This window comes from Oncorhynchus gorbuscha, linkage group LG01, assembly GCF_021184085.1.
Source record: "Oncorhynchus gorbuscha isolate QuinsamMale2020 ecotype Even-year linkage group LG01, OgorEven_v1.0, whole genome shotgun sequence".
Taxonomy (NCBI): domain Eukaryota; kingdom Metazoa; phylum Chordata; class Actinopteri; order Salmoniformes; family Salmonidae; genus Oncorhynchus; species Oncorhynchus gorbuscha.
In genome coordinates this window covers 480572-504379 of record NC_060173.1, presented here as the reverse complement: position 1 = coordinate 504379, position 23808 = coordinate 480572, and the positions used below count along the sequence as shown (strand labels likewise).

At 46.5% G+C, this 23808-nt stretch overlaps 1 protein-coding gene across 1 annotated transcript; it reads left to right on the top strand.

The window, feature by feature from the left end:
* The first annotated feature begins 18093 nt into the window (after positions 1–18093).
* On the top strand, positions 18094–19362 carry LOC124037736 (beta-1,3-galactosyl-O-glycosyl-glycoprotein beta-1,6-N-acetylglucosaminyltransferase 3-like). The gene has a single exon (XM_046352785.1). It carries the CDS (start codon positions 18094–18096, stop codon positions 19360–19362), a length of 1269 nt encoding a protein of 422 aa, XP_046208741.1.
* Positions 19363–23808: the final 4446 nt, after the last annotated feature.

Below are 23808 nucleotides of genomic sequence, written 5' to 3'. Positions count from 1 at the left end.
GGGGAACGGCGGTGTGGGCGAACCAGGACCCATGCTGCACCTCTTTCCAGACACTCTCCGGGGAGATGAGAAGGGTTTTCGATCGGGCCGTGGCGGGTAGAGAGGCGGCCAGACTACTCGCTGACCTTCGCCAAGGAGACCATTCCGTATCGGAATACTCCATCCAATTCCGCACTCTGGCCGCAGAGTGTCAGTGGAACGAGGAGGCGCAGTGGGACATGTTCCTCCATGGGCTGGAGGACCGGATCCAGAAGGAGATTTATGTTCTGGACCTTCCCAGGAGTTTAAATGGACTAGTGGAACTAGCCTTGAGGGTCGACGCTCGTCTGAGTCGTATTGGCCGCCGAGCATGCCCTAACAGACCGTATAACGACACGGAGGGCTGGCATGCCAGCGGCGGGAACACGGCCAGTTCAGCCTCCGCTCACAAACCCATGCAGCTGGGGAGAGCTCGCCTCTCTCGGGAAGAGAGGGAGAGGCGGAGATCCCAAGGACTCTGTCTCTACTGTGGTAGAGCGGGCCATTTTATCCACTCCTGCCCGGTAAAAGATCAGGCCCGGTAGTAAGCATGAGGCTACTATCGGGTGTTGTCACCACAGAGAAGACCTCATCATCTACTCTCCTCCCGGTAAGACTAAGATGGGCCACCCACACGCATGACACCCAAGCCTTACTGGACTCAGGAGCAGAGGGTAATTTCATGGACACCAAGCTCGCTCACAAACTCCAGATTCCTATCAACTCACTCACGCACAAGATATCCATCAACGCTCTCAATGGTCAAGAACTCCCCAACATTTCTCACACCACTGAACCTATCACACTCATCACTTCTGGCAATCACACTGAGACACTATCATTTCTACTCATGGACTCACCCCTTGCACCATTAGTTCTCGGCCACCCTTGGCTCACCCAACACAACCCCAGAGTTGACTGGGTTCATAAATCCATATCCATGTGGAGTAACAAGTGTCTTGAGTCCTGTTTAGTGTCTGCTTGTTAGTAAGTAAGTCCCGTGCTGCTTCTCTTCCTCCGCATCGTCCCTATGACTGTGCAATAGACTTATTGCCAGGTGAGTCTCCGCCTAAAGGCAAGTTATATTCACTCTCTGTTCCGGAGAGGGAGGCTATGGAGAGATACATCTCTGATTCTCTGGCATCTGGATTCATTCGTCCTTCCTCTTCTCCAGCGGGGGCGGGGTTCTTCTTTGTGGGGAAGAAGGACGGATCTCTGCGTCCTTGCGTTGATTACCGTGGGTTGAATAACATCACAGTGAAGAATACCTATCCCTTACCGTTGATGTCCTCAGCCTTTGAAAGGTTACAGGGAGCATCCGTGTTCACTAAGTTGGATTTACGTAATGCATATCATTTGGTTCGCATAAGGGGGGGGGGCGAATGGAAGACCGCGTTTAACACCCCCAGAGGGCACTTCGAATATTTGGTCATGCCTTTTGGGCTATCCAACTCCCCAGCGGTTTTCCAGGCACTCGTCAATGACGTGCTGAGAGATATGATTGATCAGTTCATATATGTTTACCTGGATGACATACTGATTTTTTCTTCTTCTCTCCAGGAACACGTTCAGCACGTCAGACGAGTGCTTCAGAGGTTGTTGGAGAATGGACTTTTTGTCAAGGCGGAGAAATGCATTTTTCATGCACAATCCATTCCATTCCTAGGTTACATCGTCTCGACTGAAGGTATTCGCATGGATCCTGACAAGGTTAAGGCTGTGGTGGATTGGCCTAGCCCAGATTCCCGTAAGGCCATACAGAGGTTTCTGGGATTCGCCAATTTCTACCGGCGTTTCGTTCGCAACTTTAGTCAGATAGTCGCTCCTCTTACCGCCTTAACCTCCCCCAGAGTGACGTTCAGGTGGTCCGATACAGCAGAGGCTGCATTCGCCAAACTCAAGAGCCGCTTTGTTTCGGCTCCCATCCTCGTAGCTCCCGATCCCTCGCGTCAGTTCGTGGTGGAGGTGGACGCTTCAGAGGTGGGGGTAGGTGCGGTACTTTCCCAACGTTCCTCTTCTGACGACAAGATGCACCCTTGTGCGTTCCTTTCCCATCGGTTATCACCTGCGGAACGCAACTACGACATTGGCAACAGAGAGTTGTTGGCAGTGAAGTTAGCACTGGAGGAGTGGCGCCATTGGTTAGAGGGGTCGGGGGTACCTTTTATAGTTTGGACCGATCACAAGAATTTGGAATATATCAGAACCGCCAAGCGACTCAACTCCAGGCAGGCGCGGTGGGCACTCTTTTTCGGACGTTTTGACTTCTCTCTCTCGTATCGCCTGGGTTCCAAGAATGTCAAACCCGATTCCCTTTCTCGCATTTTCGACCATTCCGAACGCCCATCCACTCCCGAGTGCATCCTACCCGGGACCCTAGTGGTCTCCACACTCACATGGGAGGTTGAATCGAGGGTCAAAACGGCCTTAGAAGGGGTAACGCCTCCGCCCGGTTGCCCACCTAATCGGTTGTTTGTGCCGGAGGGGTGTCGGTCCGATGTTATTCGGTGGGGGCATTGCTCCAACGTAGCGTGTCATCCAGGAGTCAGCCGCACTAGCTTTTTGGTTAAGCAACGCTTTTGGTGGCCACTGATGGCTCGTGACATTCACAGTTTCGTCTTGGCTTGCTCGGTTTGTGCCACTGGGAAGACTTCTAATCGACCCCCAGATGGGTTACTCCAACCGCTGTCGGTCCCTTCGAGACCCTGGTCCCACATCGCGCTAGATTTTGTTACCGGCCTTCCATCCTCCCAGGGCAAGACGGTTGTTTTGACCGTGGTGGACCGGTTCTCGAAGGCGGCTCATTTGATTCCCTTGCCTAAATGACCATCTGCCAAGGAGACAGCGGTAACTGTCGTGGATCACGTCTTTCGCTTACATGGCCTGCCGATGGACGTAGTTTCCAACCAAGATTTGGAGAGAGTGTTGCGATGTTTGGTTTCTAAGAATCCCTCTTCCTGGAGTCAACAACTCTCTATGGTTGAGTACGCTCACAATTCGTTGACAGTGGCAGCCATGGGTCTCTCTCCGTTTGAGTGTAGTTTAGGTTACCAGCCACCTATCTTTCCCAGTACGGAGTCCGAGGTCACTGTTCCCTCCGCTCACGCTTTCATCCAGAGGTGCCGTCACGCATGGAGCAGAGCCCGTGAGACTCTTCTCCGTGTGGGGGCGCGCACCAAGGCTAAGGCCGATCTCCACCGGTTTAAGCCTCCGGTATACGTCGTTGGCCAAAGAGTGTGGCTTTCTACTAAGAACATTCCACTCCGATCCGTTTCGAACAAGCTTGCCCCCAAATTTATCGGCCTGTTCAGAGTCACCAGGATCATTAGTCCGGTGGCGGTCCGGCTCAAGCTTCCTCCGGCATATAGGAGAATTCATCCTACCTTTCATGTGGTCCTTCTGTAGCTCAGTTGGTAGAGCATGGCGCTTGTAACGCCAGGGTAGTGGGTTCGATTCCCGGGACCACCCATACGTAGAACATGACTGTAAGTCGCTTTGGATAAAAGCGTCTGCTAAATGGCATATATTTCTATTTCTATATTTCTAAAATAAAACCTGTGTTTCAGGCACGCATTAACCCGCCGGTCCCGGTTCCCCCGCCGCCACGACTTGTTGATGGGGAACCCACCTTTTCTGTGAATCGTATTTTGGACTCTAGTAGGAGGGGACGCGGATTCCAGTACCTGGTGGACTGGGAGGGTTACGGCCCGGAGGAGAGAAGTTGGGTACCTGCTAGGGACATTCTGGATCACTCCCTTATCGATGATTTCAATCGACAGGTAAATTCGCCTGGGAACGCCAAGAGGCGTTCCTAGGGGGGGGGGGGGGTATTGTCACGGTTCATGAATCCACTGCCTGAAAAGCCAATTGTCCCGGTTGATATATTATCGAATAGATATTTGACAAACACCTTGAGGATTGATTATAAAAAACGTTTTCCATGTTTCTGTCGATATTATGGATATAATTAGATTTTTTTTTCCGCCGTTGGCGTGACCGCTATTTCCGGGTGGATTTCTCAACATAAAATGACCAACAAACGGAGGTATTTTGGGTATATAAATAATCTTTATGGAACAAAAAGGAACATTTGCTGTCTAACTGGGAGTCTCGTGAGTGAAAACATTCGAAGCTCATCAAAGGTAAACTAATCATTTGATTGCTTTTCAGATTTTTGTGACCAAGCTTCCTGCTGCTAGCTGGACATAATGCTATGCTAGGCTATCGATAAACTTACACAAACGCTTGTCTTGCTTTGGCTGTAAAGCATAATTTCAAAATCTGAGATTACAGGGTGATTAACAAAAGGCTAAGCTGTGTTTCACTATATTTCATGAATATTAATATTTTCTAGTAATATTTTTTGACCGTTGCGCTATGCTAATTAGTGTAAATTCTCCTGGATCCGGGATGGGTTAAGGAGAAGTCTATCTTTAATTCTGTGAATAACAGTTGTATCTTTTATCAATGTTTATTATGATTATTTCTGCAAAATCACCGCATGTTTGGAATCAACATTATTGCACGAAAGGCGCCAATGTAAACTGAGATTTTTGGATATAAATATGCACATTATCGAACAAAACATACATGTATTGTTTAACATGATGTCTTATGAGTGTCATCTGATGAAGATCATCAAAGGTTAGTGATTCATTTTATCTATATTTCTGCTTTCCTCCTCTCCACCCTCTCCGAGTTGCGCATCTCCGGCGCGGCCCACACTTGGATTGCGTCCTACCTGACAGGTCGCTCCTACCAGGTGGCGTGGCGAGAATCTGTCTCCTCACCACGCGCTCTCACCACTGGTGTCCCCCAGGGCTCTGTTCTAGGCCCTCTCCTATTCTCGCTATACACCAAGTCACTTGGCTCTGTCATAACCTCACATGTTCTCTCCTATCATTGCTATGCAGACGACACACAATTAATCTTCTCCTTTCCCCCTTCTGATGACCAGGTGGCGAATCGCATCTCTGCATGTCTGGCAGACATATCAGTGTGGATGACAGATCACCACCTCAAGCTGAACCTCGGCAAGACGGAGCTGTCCTTCCTCCCGGGGAAGGACTGCCCGTTCCATGATCTCGCCATCACGGTTGACAACTCCATTGTCCTCCTCCCAGAGCGCTAAGAACCTTGGCGTGATCCTGGACAACACCCTGTCGTTCTCAACTAACATCAAGGCGGTGGCCCGTTCCTGTAGGTTCATGCTCTACAACATCCGCAGAGTACGACCCTGTCTCACACAGGAAGCGGCGCAGGTCCTAATCCAGGCACTTGTCATCTCCCGTCTGGATTACTGCAACTCGCTGTTGGCTGGGCTCCCTGCCTGTGCCATTAAACCCCTACAACTCATCCAGAACGCCGCAGCCCGTCTGGTGTTCAACCTTCCCAAGTTCTCTCACGTCACCCCGCTCCTCCGCTCTCTCCACTGGCTTCCAGTTGAAGCTCGCATCCGCTACAAGACCATGGTGCTTGCCTACGGAGCTGTGAGGGGAACGGCACCTCAGTACCTCCAGGCTCTGATCAGGCCCTACACCCAAACAAGGGCACTGCGTTCATCCACCTCTGGCCTGCTCACCTCCCTACCACTGAGGAACTACAGTTCCTGCTCAGCCCAGTCAAAACTGTTCGCTGCTCTGGCCCCCCAATGGTGGAACAAACTCCCTCACGACGCCAGGACAGCGGAGTCAATCACCACCTTCCGGAGACACCTGAAACCCCACCTCTTTAAGGAATACCTAGGATAGGATAAAGTAATCCTTCTCAACCCCCCCCCCTTTAAGATTTAGATGCACTATTGTAAAGTGACTGTTCCACTGGATGTCATAAGGTGATTGAACCAATTTGTAAGTCGCTCTGGATAAGAGCGTCTGCTAAATGACTTAAATGTATTGTAAATGTAAGTGGTCTCCTCTCTCCACCTTCGGCTCTCCCAGCTCAGGACTCCCCATCCCCCGGCTCCAGCGCTCTCCGTCTTACGCTCCCGAGGGTTTATGATGGAGCGGCGGCAGGGTGCCAGGGTTTTTTTCTCCAGCTGGAACTGTACCTGGCCACCGTCAGACCCACAGCTAAGTTTCAGTTGGGTCAACCATAGGCTAACGACCTTATGTGTTTACACAGTCCACAACCCATTTGTTTCTGCCTAGTTGGAATGGTGTTCATTAACTTTTAATTACTCCATGTCCGTGTCACACAATCCCTTCTTATGAACTCATATTGTTAATCAGATATAATAAGAGTAAGTTCACTTACAGTTTAATTTAAAATTATTTGTTCAGTCATATTAAATCATAATTTCCTAACACTGGGACAGAGGTACATTCGGTCCTCCATCTCACCCGTCTCCTCAAGTTTCTTTTTTGTGAAGAATAAGGAGGGAGGTTTGCCTCCCTGTATTGATTATAGAGGTCTAAATGCCATCACAGTGGGGTTCAGCTACCTCTCATTGCTACGGTGGTGGAATCATTTCAGGGAGTGCAGTTCTTCACAAAATTGGATCTCAGGAGCGCGTATAGTCTGGTGCATATTCGGAAGGGAGACGAGTGGAAAACAGCATTTAGTACCACATCGGGCCACTATGACTGCGTCATGCCATATGGGTTAAATAATGCTCCAGCCGTTTTCCAATCCTTTGTAGACGAGATTCTCAGGGACCTGCACGGGCAGGGAGTGGTTGTTTATATCGATGACATTCTGATCTAATCAGCCACTCACGCCGCGCATGTGTCTCTGGTACGCAAGGTGCTTGGTAGATTGCTGGAGCATGACCTATACGTCAAGGCTGAGAAGTCTGTGTTCTCCAAACGAGCCGTCTCCTTTCTGGGTTATCGCATTTCCACGTCGGGGGTGGAGATGGAGGGCGACCGCATTAAGGCTGTGCGTAATTGGCCAACTCCGACCACGGTGAAAGAGGTGCAGCTTTTTTTTGGTTTTGCCATCTACTACCGGAGGTTTATCCGGGGTTTTGGCCAGATAGCGGCTCCCATTACCTCACTGCTGAAGGGGGGCCCGGTGCGGTTGCGGTGGTCAGCAGAGGCGGACTGAGCTTTCAACAGGTTGAAGGCGCTGTTCACTCATGCGCCCGTGTTGGCGCATCCGGACCCCTCTCTAGCATTCATAGTGGAGGTGGACGTGTCCGAGGCTGGGGTGGGTGACGTGCTATCACAGCCCTGCGCTTTCTTCTCGAGGAAGCTCAGCCCAGCGGAGCATAACTATGATGTGGGGGACTGGGAGTTATTAGCGGTGGTCAGGGCTCTGAAGGTGTGGAGACACTGGCTTGAGGGGGCTAAGCACCCCTTTCTCATCTGGACCGACCACCAAAATCTGGAGTATATTCGGGCAGCTAGGAGACTGAACCCACGTCAGGCAAGGTGGGCCATGTTTTTCACCTGATTCCGGTTCACGTTATCTTATAGACTGGGCTCCCAGAATGTGAAGGCGGACGCACTGTCCCGCCTTTACGACACGGAGGATCGGTCCACCGAACCTACTCCCATCCTTCACGCCTCAAGGCTGATAACACCAGTGGTATGGGAGGTGGACTCGGACATCGAGCGGGCGTTACGGGCTGAACCCACGCCTCCTCAGTGTCCGGCGGTGCGGAAGTACGTGCCGCTTGATGTTCGGGACCAACTGATTCGGTGGGCTCACGCCCTACCCTCCTCGGGTCACCCTGGGGTGAAGAGGACAGTGGGGAGCCTTCGGGGGAGGTATTGGTGGCCTACCTTGGTTAGGGACGTTAAGGTTTATGTCTCCTCCTGTTCGGTATTAACCCAGAGTAAGGCTCCTAGACAACCCCTCCCCGTTCCACAACGGCCATGGTCTCATCTCTCTGTAGATTTCCTGACCGATCTGCCCCCGTCTCAGGGGAACACTACGGTTCTGGTGATTGTGGATCGGTTCTCTAAGTCCTGCCGTCTCCCCCCGTTGCCCGGTATCCCTACAGCCTTACAGACTGCGGAGGCATTATTCACCCACGTATTTCGGCACTACGGGGTGCCGGAGGACATCGTTTCTGAGCGGGGCCCCCAGTTCACGTCCCGAGTATGGAGGGCGTTCATGGAGCATCTGGGGGTCTTGGTCAGCCTGACCTCCGGTTATCACCCCGAGAGTAATGGGCAGGTGGAGTAAACCAGGAAGTGGGTAGGTTTCTGCGGTCGTATTGTCAGGACCGGCCAGGGGAGTGGGCGAGATACATCCCCTGGGCCGAAATGGCCCAGAACTCACTTCACCACTCCTCTACTAATGTGTTCCCTTTTCAGTGTGTGTTGGGGTACCAGCCGGTTCTGGCACCGTGGCATCCGAGTCAGACCGAGGCTCCTGCTGTGGAGGAATGGGTGCAGCGCTCCAAAGAGACCTGGAGGGCAGAAAAGGAGTGCTGACCTCCACCGCAGTGAGGTCCCCGTGTTTGTACCGCTTGCCCTGCCGGAAGCTTGGGCCGCAGTGTGTAGGGCCCTTCAAAGTCCTGAGGAGAATAAACGAGGTGTGTTATCGATTACAACTCCCTTCCTATTATCGTATTAACCCCTCATTTCATGTGTCTCTCCTGGTAGCTGGTCCCCTACAGGACGGTGAAGTGCCGGAGGTCCCTCCTCCCCCTCTGGACATCGAGGGGTCCCCGGTGTATATATTACGGGCCATTCTGGACTCGAGACACCGGGTGAGGGGCCTGCAGTACCTCGTGGACTGGGAGGGGTACGGTCCGGAGGAGAGGTGCTGGGTACCGGTGGGGGACATTTTGGATCCGTCAATGTTGAAGGATTTCCATCGCCTCCATCCGAATCGCCCTGCACCTCGTCGGGGGGGGGGTTACTGTCACGACTCACCGAAGGTGGCTCCCCTTCCAGTTTGGTTGGGGCTCGGCGGTTGTCTAGCTGCCACTGATTATTTCTCCCCCTCCTTATGTGTTTATTGAGTACACCTGTTTTGAGTTGGTGATAATTAGTGAGGCTTTATTCGTCAGCCGGGCCCGTCTGGTTCTTTGTGCGGGATTGATTATTGTAAACCTGGTGTTTGCATTAGATGTACATGTTTGTGTATTTTGTGCAAGACTGTTTTCGTTTCCCTGTGTCTGGGGCATTTGGTTTGAGCACCCGTAAGTGGGTTGACCGTAGTTCACCGTGTGTGCATTAAAGTAGCACTTTATTGAACTCTGCATTCCTGTGCCTGATTTCACCCTCACCCTCACGGCACCCAGGACCTTACAGTTACAGTGGGGCAAAAAAGTATTTAGTCAGCCACCAATTGTGCAAGTTCTCCCAGAGAGAGGCCTGTAATTTTCATCATAGGTACACTTCAGCTATGACAGACAAAATGAGAAAAAAAAATCCCGAAAATCACATTGTAGGATTTGTAATTAATTTATTTGCAAATTGTTGTGGAAAATAAGTATTTGGTCAATAACAAAAGTTTATCTCAATATATACCCTTTGTTGGCAATGACAGAGGTCAAACGTTTTCTGTAAGTCTTCACAAGGATTTCACACACTGTTGCTGGTATTTGGGCCCATTCCTCCATACAGATCTCCTCCAGAGCAGTTATGTTTTGGGGCTGTTGCTGGGGAACAGACTTTCAACTCCCTCCAAAGGTTTTCTATGGGGTTGAGATCTGGGGACTGGCTAGGCCACTCCAGGACCTTGAAATGCTTCTTACGAAGCCACTCCTTCGTTGCCCGGGCGGTGTGTTTGGGATCATTGTCATGCTGAAAGACCCAGCCACGTTTCATCTTCAATGCCCTTGCTGATGGAAGGAGGTTTCACTCAAAATCTCACGATACATGGCCCCATTCAATCTTTCCTTTACACGGATCAGTCGTCCTGGTCCATTTGCAGAAAAACAGCCCCAAAGCATGATGTTTCCACCCCATGCTTCACAGTAGGTATGGTGTTCTTTGGATGCAACTCAGCATTCTTTGACCTCCAATCACGACGAGTTGAGTTTTTACCAAAAAGTTATATTTTGTTTTCATCCGACCATATGACATTCTCCCAATCTTCTTCTGGATCATCCAAATGCTCTATAGCAAACTTCAGACGGTCCTGGACATGTACTGGCTTAAGCAGGGGGAAACGTCTGGCACTGCAGGATTTGAGTCCCTGGCGGCGTTGTGTGTTACTGATGGTAGGGTTTGTTACTTTGGTCCTAGCTCTCTGCAGGTCATTCACTAGATCCCCCCGTGTGGTTCTGGGATTTTTGCTCACCGTTCTTTTGATCATTTTGACCCAACGGGGTGAGATCTTGCGTGGAGCCCCAGATCGAGGGAGATTATCAGTAGTCTTGTATGTCTTCCATTTCCTAATAATTGCTCCCACAGTTGATTTCTTCAAACCAAGCTGCTTACCTATTGCAAAATCAGTCTTCCCAGCCTAGTGCAGGTCTACAATTTTGTTTCTGGTGTCCTTTGACAGCTCTTTGGTCTTGGCCATAGTGGAGTTTGGAGTGTGACTGTTTGAGGTTGTGGACAGGTGTATTTTATACTGATAATTTCAAACAGGTGCCATTAATACAGGTAACGAGGGGAGGAAAGAGGAGCCTCTTAAAGAAGAAGTTACAGGTCTGTGAGAGCCAGAAATCTTGCTTGTTTGTAGGTGACCAAATACTTAATACCCTTATTTTAAAAATCCTACAATGTGATTCACTGGATATTTTTTTCTCATTTTGTCTGTCATAGTTGAAGTGTACCTATGAAAATTACAGGCCTTTCTCATCTTTTTAACCTCTATTGACTCCCCATCCCGCATGCGGGAGCGTAATCATCGCCTGACACTAATTAGCATAACGCAACGGACATAAATATCCCTATAAAATATTCCTATTCATGAAAATCACAAATGAAATATATTGAGAAACAGCTTAGCCTTTTGTTAATCACCCTGTCATCTCAGATTTCCAAAATATGCTTTACAGCCAAAGCTAGACAAGCGTATTGTGTAACTTTATCGATAGCCTAGCATAGCATTTTGTCCAGCTAGCAGCAGGTAACTTGGTCACGGAAATCAGAAAAGCAATTAATTAACCTGTTAAGCCTAGCCCTGTTTACTGCCCCTTCTGGAGGAATTGGGTACCCATATAAAACAGGATACATTTTTGTCAAAAGTTGCTAATATATGCATATAAAAAATATTATTGAATAGAAAACACTCTAAAGCTTCTAAAACCGTTTAAATTGTGTCTCTATGTAAAGCAGAAGTCTCAGGGCATGCATTCTCCCAAAATCTCTCTTGTCATGGAAAAAGTTGGCCCAACTTTGACGTCATCTTAAACGCACTTTCCAAAAGGCTACCCGCTCTGGGAACAGTTCCTATGTGTTCAGCGCGAAGCCTGCTTTCAATGGGGCTTCTCATTGTGAGAATCGCGGGCTCACGAGACGTTGAGCGTGCCGAAAGGTCTCGATCACGCGAAAAAAAAGTGTACGTTTATGCGTGCTCTGCTCCCGCTCTCTCTTTTCTTCAGGATCAATTAAAAGACGTGTGTGTTTCGCTTCGTCCTCACAATTGCTGTACACCTTTATAACATGTTAAAGCTTAATTATGAACATAGTTTGACAAGTTTACTCGACATATAATATATAATTTCAATGTTTTGGTGCGCATCCACTTGAATTTTGCCTACATTTCGACCGAAATGTGGCTATTTTGAGAACCGAAAAAGACGCAGACTTGAAAACTAAACTCTGTTTTGGTAAGTATAATCCCTTCCAGGTCTTTTGATGGAAGAACAGCAAAGGTAAAGGAATATTTATGTGTTAATTTTGGGTTTCTGTCGACTCCAAGATAGAGGAGGCATAATGATACATTTGGAGCGCCGACTCCTAGTATAGCCTAATGAACGCAAACTGTAACGTTAAAAATAAATGTAACACAGCGATTGCATTTAGAAGAAGTGTATCTTCCTATACATATGTAAAACATGCATATTTAGTCAAAGTTTATGATGTGTATTCCTTGTTAGCTGACGTTATCTGCCGGAGCTATTTCATTTCTCCTGACATTTTAGTAGCATTTTTTGAACGATGCGTCATTGTGAACAGAGATTTATGGATATATATTGCAGATTATTGAAAAAAATGAATGTACTGTGTAACATGTTATATTACTGTCATCTGATGAAGATTTCAAAAGGTTAGTGAAATGATTTTTTTTTTAATCCTGCGTTTGTTGATTGCATATTTTTTCCTACTTGGCTATGCTAATGAGCTATGTCTGCGGTGGTGGTTTGACATAAATATGTGCTATGTTTTCGCCGTAAAACATTTTAGAAATCTGACTTGTTGCCTGGATTCACAACGAGTGTAGCTTTAATTCAATACCCTGCATGTGTATTTTAATGAACGTTTGAGTTTTAACTAATACTATTAGCATTTAGCGTAGCGCATTTGCATTTCCAGAGCTCTAGATGGGACGCCTGCGTGCCAGGTAGAAGCAAGAGGTTAAATAAGTTACCTTTGAGCTTCGGATGTTTTCACTCACGAGACTCCCAGTTAGATAGCAAATGTTCCTTTTTTCCCAAAAATATTTTTTTTTGTAGGCGAAATAGCTTCGTTTGTTCTTCGCGTTTGGCTGAGAAATCGCCCGGAAATTGCAGTCACGAAAACGGCGAAAAATATTCCAAATTAGCTCCATAATATCGACAGAAACATGGCAAACGTTGTTTATAATCAATCCTCAAGGTGTTTTTCAAATATCTATTCGATAATATATCCATCGGGACAATCCGTTTTTCAGTAGGACCGATTGGAGTAATGGCTACCTCTGTATTTCACGCGAGAATCTGTCTGGGGGCATCAGGTGACCACTTGCGCAATGTAGCCGCCTACGGCGTAATCTGGTTGATAGCCCATTCACAGCTCAATAGGGACTCATTGGAACGCAGCGCTTTCAAAACATGGGGCACTTCTGGATTGGATTTTTCTCAGGCTTTCGCCTGCAACATCAGTTCTGTTATACTCACAGACAATATCTTTACAGTTTTAGAAACGTTAGAGTTTTTTCTATCCTAAGCTGTCAATTATATGCATATTCTAGCATCTTGTCCTGACAAAATATCCCGTTTACTACGGGAATGTTTTTTTCTTCCAAAAATGAAAATACTGCTCCCGAGTCACAACAGGTTTTAAAAGTGGGAGAACTTGCACAATTGGTGACTGACTAAATACTTTTTTGCCCCACTGTACATCACAAATTATTAATGAATATGTCATGATGGTTCTGTAAGTACCCACGGAGCATTCCAACTGTTTGGAATACAGAAATATTGTTTTATTCCCCACTTTGGATGATGGTGTTTTGGCGGGAAGAATGTCTATGTTCTTTGTGTAACTAGGATGTTATTGTTGTATTGTAACATATCTAGGATGTTATTTGGTAATAGAAATTGGATGTTTATGTCGTATGGTAAGATACCTTGGATGTTATTGTGGTATGGCAATATTACTAGGATGGTATTGTGCAATGTTAATATAGCTAGGATGTTATTTATTAATAACAATTTCTTAGCAGGTAGGCTAACCCTAATGTGATATGGTATTATAAATGTGAATTTAGTTGGTAATATACAATCTAGGATGTTACTGTGGTATTTTAATATCACAATATAATGTTATTGTCATATGGTAATATACATTCTAGGATGTTTTGGGGTATGGTAATTTACACAGGATGTTAGTTGGTAATATAACTAGGATGTTATATAGCTCTACTTTCTGGCTACCCGGATAAAGCACTAAAAAACTTAAGTTAGTGCGAAATACAGCTGCTAGAATGCTGACAAGAACCCCAAAATTTGATCATATTACTCCAGTGCTAGCCTCCCAACACTGGCTTCCTGTTAAGGCAAGGGCTGATTTCAAGGTTTTATTGCTAACTTACAGCAGCTCCTACCTATCTTTCTGATTTGGTTTTGCTGTACATACCTACACATACGCTACGGTCACAAGACGCAGGCCTCCTAATTGTCCCTAGAATTTCTAAGCAAACAGCTGGAGGCAGGGCTTTCTCCTATAGAGCTCCAATTTTATGGAATGGTCTGCCTACCCATGTGAGATACGCAGACTCGGTCTCAACCTTTAAGTCTTTACTGAAGTATCATCTCTTCAGTGGGTCATATGATTGAGTGTAGTCTGGCCCAGGAGTGTGAAGGTGAACGGAAAGGCTCTGGAGGAACGAACCGCCTTTGCTGTCTTTGCCTGGCCGATTCCCGTCTCTCCACTGGGATTCTCTGCCTCTAACCCTATTACAGGGTCTGAGTCGCTGGCTTACTGGTGCTCTTTCATGCCGTCCCTAGGAGGGGTGCATCACTTGAGTCACTGACGTGATCTTCCTGTCTGGGTTGGCTCCACTCCTTAGGTTGTGCCGTAGCGGAGATCTTTGTGGCTATACTCTGCCTTGTCTCAGGATGGTAAGTTGGTGGTTAAAGATATCCCTCTAGTGGTGTGGGGGCTGTGCTTTGGCAAAGTGGGTGGGGTGTTATCCTTCCTGTTTGGCCCTGTCCGGGGGTGTCCTCGAATGGGGCCACAGTGTCTCCTGACCCCTCCTGTCTCAGCCTCCAGTATTTATGCTGCAGTAGTTTGTGTCGGGGGGCTAGGGTCAGTTTGTTAAATCTGGAGTACTTTCCTGTCTTATCCGGTGTCCTGTGTGAATTTAAGTATGCTCTCTCTAATTATCTCTTTCTCTCAGAGGACCTGAGCCCTAGGACCATGCCTCAGGACGACCTGGTATGAAGACTCCTTGCTGTCCTCAGTCCACCTGGCCATGCTGGTGCTCCAGTTTCAACTGTTCTGCCTGCGGCTATGGAACCCTGACCTGTTCACCGGACGTGCTACCTGTCCCAGACCTGCTGTTTTCAACACTCTAGAGACAGCTGGAGCGGTAGAGATACTCCTAATGATCGGCTATGAAAAGCCAACTGACATTTACTCCTGAGGTGCTGACTTGCTGCACCCTTCGACAACTACTGTGATTATTATTATTTGAATATGCTTGTCATTTATGAACATCTTGGCCATGTTCTGTTATAATCTACACCCGACACAGTCAGAAGAGGACTGGCCACCCCTCATAGCCTGGTTCCTCTCTAGGTTTCTTCCTAGGTTTTGTCCTTTCTCTGGAAATTTCCTAGCCACTGTGCTTCTACATCTGCATTGCTTGCTGTTTTGGGTTTTAGGCTGGGTTTCTGTAAAGCACTGAGATATCAGCTGATGTAAGAAGGTCTCACTGTTACTTTTTCACTATAATGATTTGCATGAGATATGTTACGGGTCTCGTTTCCATCCCCCCTAGACTGCAGGGCAAAAGGGGTTCATGACAGTAAACCAGGAGTCTTACAACCTAGGGAAGATATATCTGCATGTCACCCTGTAACTCATGGAAGTATGTGATTGCACACACTGAAAGGGAAGGGGCGGCAGGGTAGCCTAGTGGTTAGAGCATTGGACTAGTAACCGGAAGGTTGCAAGTTCAAATCCCCGAGCAGGACATAATTCCCATTATAATTTTCATGGTTTCTAAACAGGTCAAGATACAGAGAGGAGAGAGGAAGTTGACCTTTATAATTTATTTCAAACAGGGGTTGGAACAGATCCGAAAACCAGAAAATAACAAACATTTTCAAGGAACAGAACCGAGAAAGAAAGTGATCTCTTCCGGAACAGAACCGTTATTTTAAGAGCATGGGACCCGGTCAATAACATTCTTTTTTTTCCCCAGTCCCACAAAAAATGCAACGAAGTCATTATGCAAAGCCCTCAAAGCCACTATAAAAGTTATTGCCAGTGTTTGCCTGCCAGCTGAAAATCTTTACCAGTGTGATAAAAGACAGTACTGTGCAGCCGTCTTCATCGACCTTGCCAAGGCTTTCGACTCTGTTAATCACCATATTCTTATCGGCAGACTCAGTAGCCTCGGTTTTTCGGATGACTGCCTTGCCTGGTTCACCAACTACTTTGCAGACAGAGTTCAGTGTGTCAAATCGGAGGGCATGCTGTCCGGTCCTCTGGCAGTCTCTATGGGGGTGCCACAGGGTTCAATCCTCGGGCCGACTCTTTTCTCTGTATATATCAATGATGTTGCTCTTGCTGCGCGCGATTCCCTGATCCACCTCTACGCAGACAACACCATTCTATATACTTCTGGACACTGTGCTATCTAACCTCCAAACGAGCTTCAATGCCATACAACACTCCTTCCGTGGCCTCCAACTGCTCTTAAACGCTAGTAAAACCAAATGCATGCTTTTCAACCGTTCGCTGCCTGCACCCGCACGCCTGACCAGCATCACCACCCTGGATGGTTCCGACCTAGAATATGTGGACATCTATAAGTACCTAGGTGTCTGGCTAGACTGTAAACTCTCCTTCCAGACTCATATCAAACATCTCCAATTGAAAATCAAATCAAGAGTCAGCTTTCTATTCCGCAAAAAAGCCTCCTTCACTCACGCCACCAAACTTACCCTAGTAAAACTGACTATCCTACCGATCCTCGACTTCGGCGATGTCATCTACAAAATTGCTTCCAACACTCTACTCAGCAAACTGGATGCAGTTTATCACAGTGCCATCCGTTTTGTCACTAAAGCACCTTATACCACCCACCACTGTGACTTGTATGCTCTAGTTGGCTGGCCCTCGCTACCTATTCGTCGCCAGACCCACTGGCTCCAGGTCATCTACAAGTCCATGCTAGGTAAAGCTCCGCCTTATCTCAGTTCACTGGTCACGATGGCAACACCCATCTGTAGCACGTGCTCCAGCAGGTGTATCTCACTGATCATCCCTAAAGCCAACACCTCATTTGGCCGCCTTTCGTTCCAGTTCTCTGCTGTCTGTGACTGGAACGAATTGCAAAAATCGCTGAAGTTGGAGACTTATCTCCCTCACCAACTTCAAACATCTGCTATCTGAGCAGCTAACCGATCGCTGCAGCTGTACATAGACTATTGGCAAATAGCCCACCCATTTTTACGTACCTCATCCCCATACTGTTTTTATTTATTTACTTTTCTGCTCTTTTGCACACCAATATCTCTACCTGTACATGACCATCTGATCATTTATCACTCCAGTGTTAATCTGAAAAATTGTAATTATTCGCCTACCTCCTCATGCCTTTTGCACACAATGTATATAGACTCCCCTTTTTTTCTACTGTGTTATTAACTTGTTAATTGTTTACTCCATGTGTAACTCTGTGTTGTCTGTTCACACTGCTATGCTTTATCTTGGCCAGGTCGCAGTTGCAAATGAGAACTTGTTCTCAACTAGCCTACCTGTTTAAATAAAGGTGAAATAAAAAAAATAAAAAAATAAAGTGTGTGTAGGCTACCTGCCCCTCGCCAATTCATTAATTAGGGAGAGATATTTATTTAGAGAACAGTGGATTAACTTTTTCAATGCTAGTTAAGGATATGATAGTTTTCATATTTGGATAGTTATCACATGATAGTTATCACATTGGATTTATTAACTACAAAAAGGTAAGACATGTTTTTACTTGAATTCTGGTGCCAGTCTGCACAAACATGTTTGTTAGCTTATTGCTAGCTTGTTAGCTAAATCTGGTCTAGCTCTGTAAAACTCTAGGCAGTATTATGTGTAATGTAATGGAACTGAGGTATGATCAATTGTTAGCTCTGGTCCAACATTAGTTGAGCCAACTCTCTGAAGTTCAAAGACATTCAAATTTCTTCCCCAGGTAAAAGTCTGTGGTAATGCATGTCATATCAACAAGATGTCCAGCCCTCTCCTCCCCCACAAAACGTCAGTCGCACATCGACCAGCAAATGATCCATGTACAGGGGAAACCATGCATAGCGTACTACAGGTTGAGCCACTCTTGAGCCACTCCCATGCCAACTAGAGTGTTTACCGCATGCACACAGACCATGCCCACTAAAGTCAATGATACAAATGTCCTTTTATACTGAGGTGTGAGACTTGTCATTTGTTTTAGCTCTGAGGTATGATTATTACTCAGTTGAGCAGCAGTGGGCAGCTCCTTGGGTGTATATACTAATACCACCATATAGACCGTCACTGCTACAGAGAATAATACATCATAGATAATACAAGACTAGGCATGTCTCTACTTCGGTTGTCAAGCTCTCAGAGAGTCTTCAGGAACGTATCTCTGATCGTACTGAGTGGCTCTGTCTGTTTGTTCCTGTGGGCCGCTCTCAGACCCTGCTCTGACAGGAAGCCTCTTCGCTTTTCAGACCTCCTCCCTCTGCACTACGCTGTAGACTTGCCTGCCTGCTCAGCCATCATCCGAGGAGACATAGAGGGTCTGGAGAAGGAACAGCTCAGGAGACTGCTGAAGACCAAGAAGAAGAGCCAGTTGCTGTCGGAGGCATTCTACCACAACGTGACACAGGACTGCCAGAGATTCGTCACAGACAGAGAGTTCATTACCATGCCTATCAGCCTGGAGGAGGAAGAGTTCCCCATTGCATTCTCCATGGTCATCCACGAGAAGATTGAGATGTTTGACCGGCTCCTGCGTGCTTTATACACTCCTCAGAACGTCTACTGCGTCCACATCGACCAGAAATCATCCGAGGACTTCAAGAGTGCAGTGAGGGCTATCGTGTCCTGCCTACCCAATGTGTTTGTGGCCAGTAAGATGGAGAGCGTCATCTATGCCTCCTGGTCCAGAGTGCAGGCTGACCTGAACTGCATGGAGGACCTGCTAAAGTCATCTGTCCAGTGGAGGTACCTTCTCAACACCTGTGGAACAGACTTCCCCATTAAGACCAACGCTGAGATGGTTCAGGCCCTCAAGCTGCTGAACGGAAAGAACAGCATGGAGTCAGAGGTCACCAACGGCTACAAGAAGGGCAGATGGAAGTTTCACCACAACGTCACGGATACAGTAGTCAGGACAGAGGTTAAGAAGAACCCTCCACCAATCAACACCCCCATGTTCTCTGGCAACGCCTACTTCGTGGTATCCAGAGCCTTCGTCCGTCACGTGATGAAGAGTCAGGAGGTCCGGGTTCTGCTGGAGTGGGAGAAGGACACCTATAGTCCTGATGAACACCTGTGGGCCACTCTGCAGCGCATGCCCGCTGTCCCAGGCTCCAACCCCCCCAACAGTAAGTACCAGCAGTCTGATATGAACTCCATAGCCAGGGTAGTGAGGTGGAGCTACCTGGCTGGGGATGTGAGGAGCGGAGCCCCCTACCCCCACTGCTCCGGGACCTACAGGAGAGCTGTGTGTGTCTATGGAGCTGGAGACCTGCAGTGGCTCCTAAACCAACACCACCTTATCGCTAACAAGTTTGACCCCGAGGTGGATGATGTCTGGAGTCATACCTGTGCTTCAAAGCAACACACCGTGTATCATTAAAGACAGTGGAATCTGGGAGTATCGTACCAAAACTATTAAATGTTAACAGGTTGTAAATACGGTAATACACATGTATTTATATTATATGATATATTTCTGATTTGTACAGAATATTTATGATTGCCATGCTTATTTAAAATATGTTTTGGATTGTATTGACTTTTGAGTTATTATCCAGAGCAACTTAACATTAGTGATTGTTGTATATATCTGATGGTACTGTATTGAAGGTTGGAAATACAGTCATGTATGTTTATTTCTGTTTCTTTAACTGTTGGGGTTGCACTGTAGATTTTTCTGAATGCCATGTACTGTTATTATTATTATTATTATTACTGTATTTCCTAGATATATATCCTCCTGTACTCCTTATTTATTACGCAGCACCGCCATCTAGTGGAATGACTTGTCTAACTGGACACAGCAGTACTGTAACCTCATTATAACAGTTATATATGTGTACTCAACAATGCCGGGGTGAAGGTTATATATCATGGTAAGTTATTGATTACAGAATCAGCTAATCTTCTCTCAGTGTTTTAATCAATGTCACTTTAATTAATGTCAACAATATCTTGAGTTACACCAAGGTACTAAGGCTGCTTGTTACTTTGCCTACTCATAAAAAAAATGTTGTTGGAACCATCAATCATTTCTGCACAGCGTACTGTATGTTGACTGTATCTAAATTGAGTCCAACATGAAACCCAGTCTTGTCATGTAATTTAGTGTTACTGTAGTATATCACTTATTAAGAATAAATATGCCTGTCACGCCCTGGTCGTAGTATTTAGTGTTTTCTTTATTTTGGTCAGGCCAGGGTGTGACATGGGTTTATTATGTGGTGTGTTTTGTCTTTTTTTAAATTTTTTATCGGGATTGTGGTATAGTGGGGTTATCTAGAAAAGTCTATGGATGCCTGAAGTGGTTCTCAATCAGAGGCAGGTGTTTATCGTTGTCTCTGATTGGGAACCATATTTACGCAGCCATATTGTTTGAGTGTTTTGTGGGTGATTGTTCCTGTCTCTGTGTAGAGGCTGTTTAGGTTTCACGGTACGTTTATTGTTTTGTATTTGTTCGTGCTTATCTTTTATTAAACATGTATCAGAATAACCACGATGCATTTTGGTCCGATCCTTGCTACACCTCCTCCAAAGGAGAAGGAAGAAAACCATAACAATACCAATTGTATGTATTGCCCAACTACTGTAGTAACTATATGTCATACACTTGGGAAGCAGTGTGCTCTTCTGTCCAATCCTTCTTCATAAATACAGACAGATAGACTGGTATCACATTTAGTTCTAGCCTCAACCTCTATCTCTTTTCTGTTTTCACATGAAATATACAGACACAATATCATCCTTCCAGGCAGACACAGGCAGACAAGCGGAGAGAACACATTCAGGGGAGAGGGGACAGTTGGGACAGCAACTTTTTTCATGCAGGATTCTTACAAAGACATCAGCAGTAAAGCCTTTCCAGGTGCTGTGAAACCTGCTCTATTTAACTCTGGAGGTCATGTGACCTAGAATTAGGCTCAAATCAAAGAAACCATAAAAATATATGAATCTCTGTCCTTTCTCACCTGAAAATAAAGATTTAAATGTTTATGAATAATATGCATCAAGCCTTAATAGAGTGCCTTAAATACATCGAAGATACAACAGTAACTAAGACAAAGTCAACATCTCTACCTTTGGCTTGATACATAAAAGGTTATCGAAATTCAACAGAGCATGGTGGAGAGACTAGCCAGAGATTAGAGATCAGGAGGTTGGCGTTGTAGGCTAGTGGCCAATTGTTAATTTGAGATAACCCTACACGAGGTAGAGCAAAACACAACCATATTTTTTTCATATTGTTACATTTGAGTAATTTAGCAAATGCTCTTATCCAGAGGGACTTACAGTTAGTGCATTCATCTTAAAATAGCTAGGTGGGTCCTTCTGTAGCTCAGTTGGTAGAGCATGGCGCTTGTAACGCCAGGGTAGTGGGTTCGATCCCTGGGACCACCCATACGTAGAATGTATGCACACATGACTAAGTCGCTTTGGATAAAAGCGTCTGCTAAATGGCATATATTATTATTATTATATTAACCACATATCAGATTCATAGTAAGTACATTTTCCTCAAAGTAGCTGTCAGCAAGTTAAGGGGGGGGGGGTTAGTAAAGTATACTTTTGTGAACTAACAGATGTTTTTGGAAGATGGCCAGTGACTCTTGGTTTGACATGATAGGGATGAGCTTGGACTGGGCTGAGCGCAAGATGCCTTCCTGTTGGGGTGGGATGGCAAATCGACCGGTGGTGGCAGAATGGAGTGCTCGGGTTGGGTTGTATGGTTTGAGCATAGACTGAAGGTAGGGAGGAGCAGTTCCTCTTGCTGTTCCGTATGCAAGTACCATGGTCTTTTTGTGGATGTGAGCTTTGACTGGAAGCCAGAGGAGTGTGTGGAGGAGAGAGATGACATGGAAGACCTAGGGAAGATTAAACACCAGGCTGCAGGGTTCTGGATAAGTTGTGAGGGGGGTTGATGGCACAAGCAGGGAGCCCAGCCAAACAGAGATTTGCTGTAGTCCAGATGGGAGATAACAAGTGCCTGGATTAGGACCTGCGCTGCTTCCTATATGAGGTAGGGTCGAACTATGCAGATGTTGTAGAGCATGAACCTGGAGGAGCGAGTCACTGATTTGATGTTTGCAGAGAACAACAGGGTTTGGTCAAGGGTCACGCCAAGTTTCTTTGCACTCAGGAAGGGGGACATGGTGGACATGTCATTCGTGATGGAGAGGTCTTGAAGCAGGTAGGCCTTCCCCGGGAGGAAGCAGCTCCGTCTTGTCGAGGTTTAGCTTGAGGTGTTGGGCCGACATCCAAGCTGTGATATCAACTAGGCACGAGGTGATGGGTGTTGCCACCTTGGTGTCAGAAAGGGGGAGTAGAAAGTTTGTTCAGTTTCATCCGCATAGCAATGCTAGGAGAGACCATGTGAGGATATGATGGAGCCAAGTGACTTGGTGTAAAGAGAGAAGAGGAGAGGGCCTAGAACTGAGCCCTGGGGGACACCATTAGTGAGAGTACGTGGTGCAGACACAGATCCTCTAGATGTCACCTGGTAGGAGCGTCCTGCCAGGTAGGATGCAATCCAAGAGTGTTTCAGAGCCTGAAACACCCAGCCCTGAGACGGTGGAGAGGAGGATCTGATGGTTCATGGTGTTGAAGGCAGTGGACAGAACTAGGATGAAAACAGAGGATAGAGATGTAGCTTTGACAGCCTCTGTGACACAGAGAAGAGCAGCCTCATGTTGAGTGATCCATCTTGAAGCCTATAACTGGTTAGGGTCAAGAAGATTGATATGAGAGAGATAGTGAGAGTTGGTCAGAGACACAACGCTCAAGTGTTTTGGAAAGGAAAGAAAGAAGGGATGCTGGTCTATAGTTTTTGACGTCAGAGGAGTCAAGTGTTGATTTCTTGAGAAGGGGAGGAACTCGGGCCATTTTGAAGCCAGAGGGAATGCAGCCAGTGGTCAGGGATGAGTTGGTGAGGGAAGTGAGGAGCGGGAGAAGGTCTACAGAGATGGGGATGGGGTCGAGCGGGCAGGTTGTTTGCTGGCCAGAGCTCACTAGTCGTAGGATTTCATCTGGAAAGAGATGTGAGAAAGAGGTCAAGGCGTAGAGTAGTTCTGTGTGAGTGGGACAAGTGAATAAAATAGGCTGAGTGAATTAGGAGCGGATGTCGCCAACCTTATTTTCAAAGTGGTTGACAAAGTAATCTGTAGAGAGGGAGGAGGGAGGGGGAGTGGGGTTAAGGAGCGAGGAGAAGGTGGGAAATAGTTTTATAGGGTTAGAGGCAGACGCAATACATTTTGAGTGATTTGACTTGCCAGTCATGAGATCGGGGGTGCTCCCCCTCCTGGTGATGTTGGCCAGTTTTATGATGGTTGTAAATACGTTCCTTGCCAAGCAGTGTGGAGGGAGAGACCTTTGTTGAACAAAGGGTTTTCTCCCACCAAAACTCCTACCTCCCTGAAATTGGAGAATTGAACAATATTTAGGTGGAAATGGTCAGTGGAGAATAAAATATATATATTTTTTATGTTGTGACATGAAAGACGGTAGAACCACATAACTGCATCTCTGTTTGTGTACACTTCTCAATTTTGAGGTTTACATCTGAATGCTGTATAAAATCAATCATTAAGTATAAGAAAACCTTTGAAAAAGATAGAAATGTCATTTTAGTCTTCTAAATGAGAAAATATTTTTTCATGTAAAGTTCATCAAGTCAATAACCACGCCGAAGTATGCACAGAGATTATGCAAAACGTAATGGAACACCCTTTTTCCTCAAGTCTTTAAAAGGATGCGCTGAAGAATTAGCATTTTAGACCAGTTACATGAAGCACCAGGGAGAGCTCCTGGTCGTGGTCGTGGTAGTGGTAAG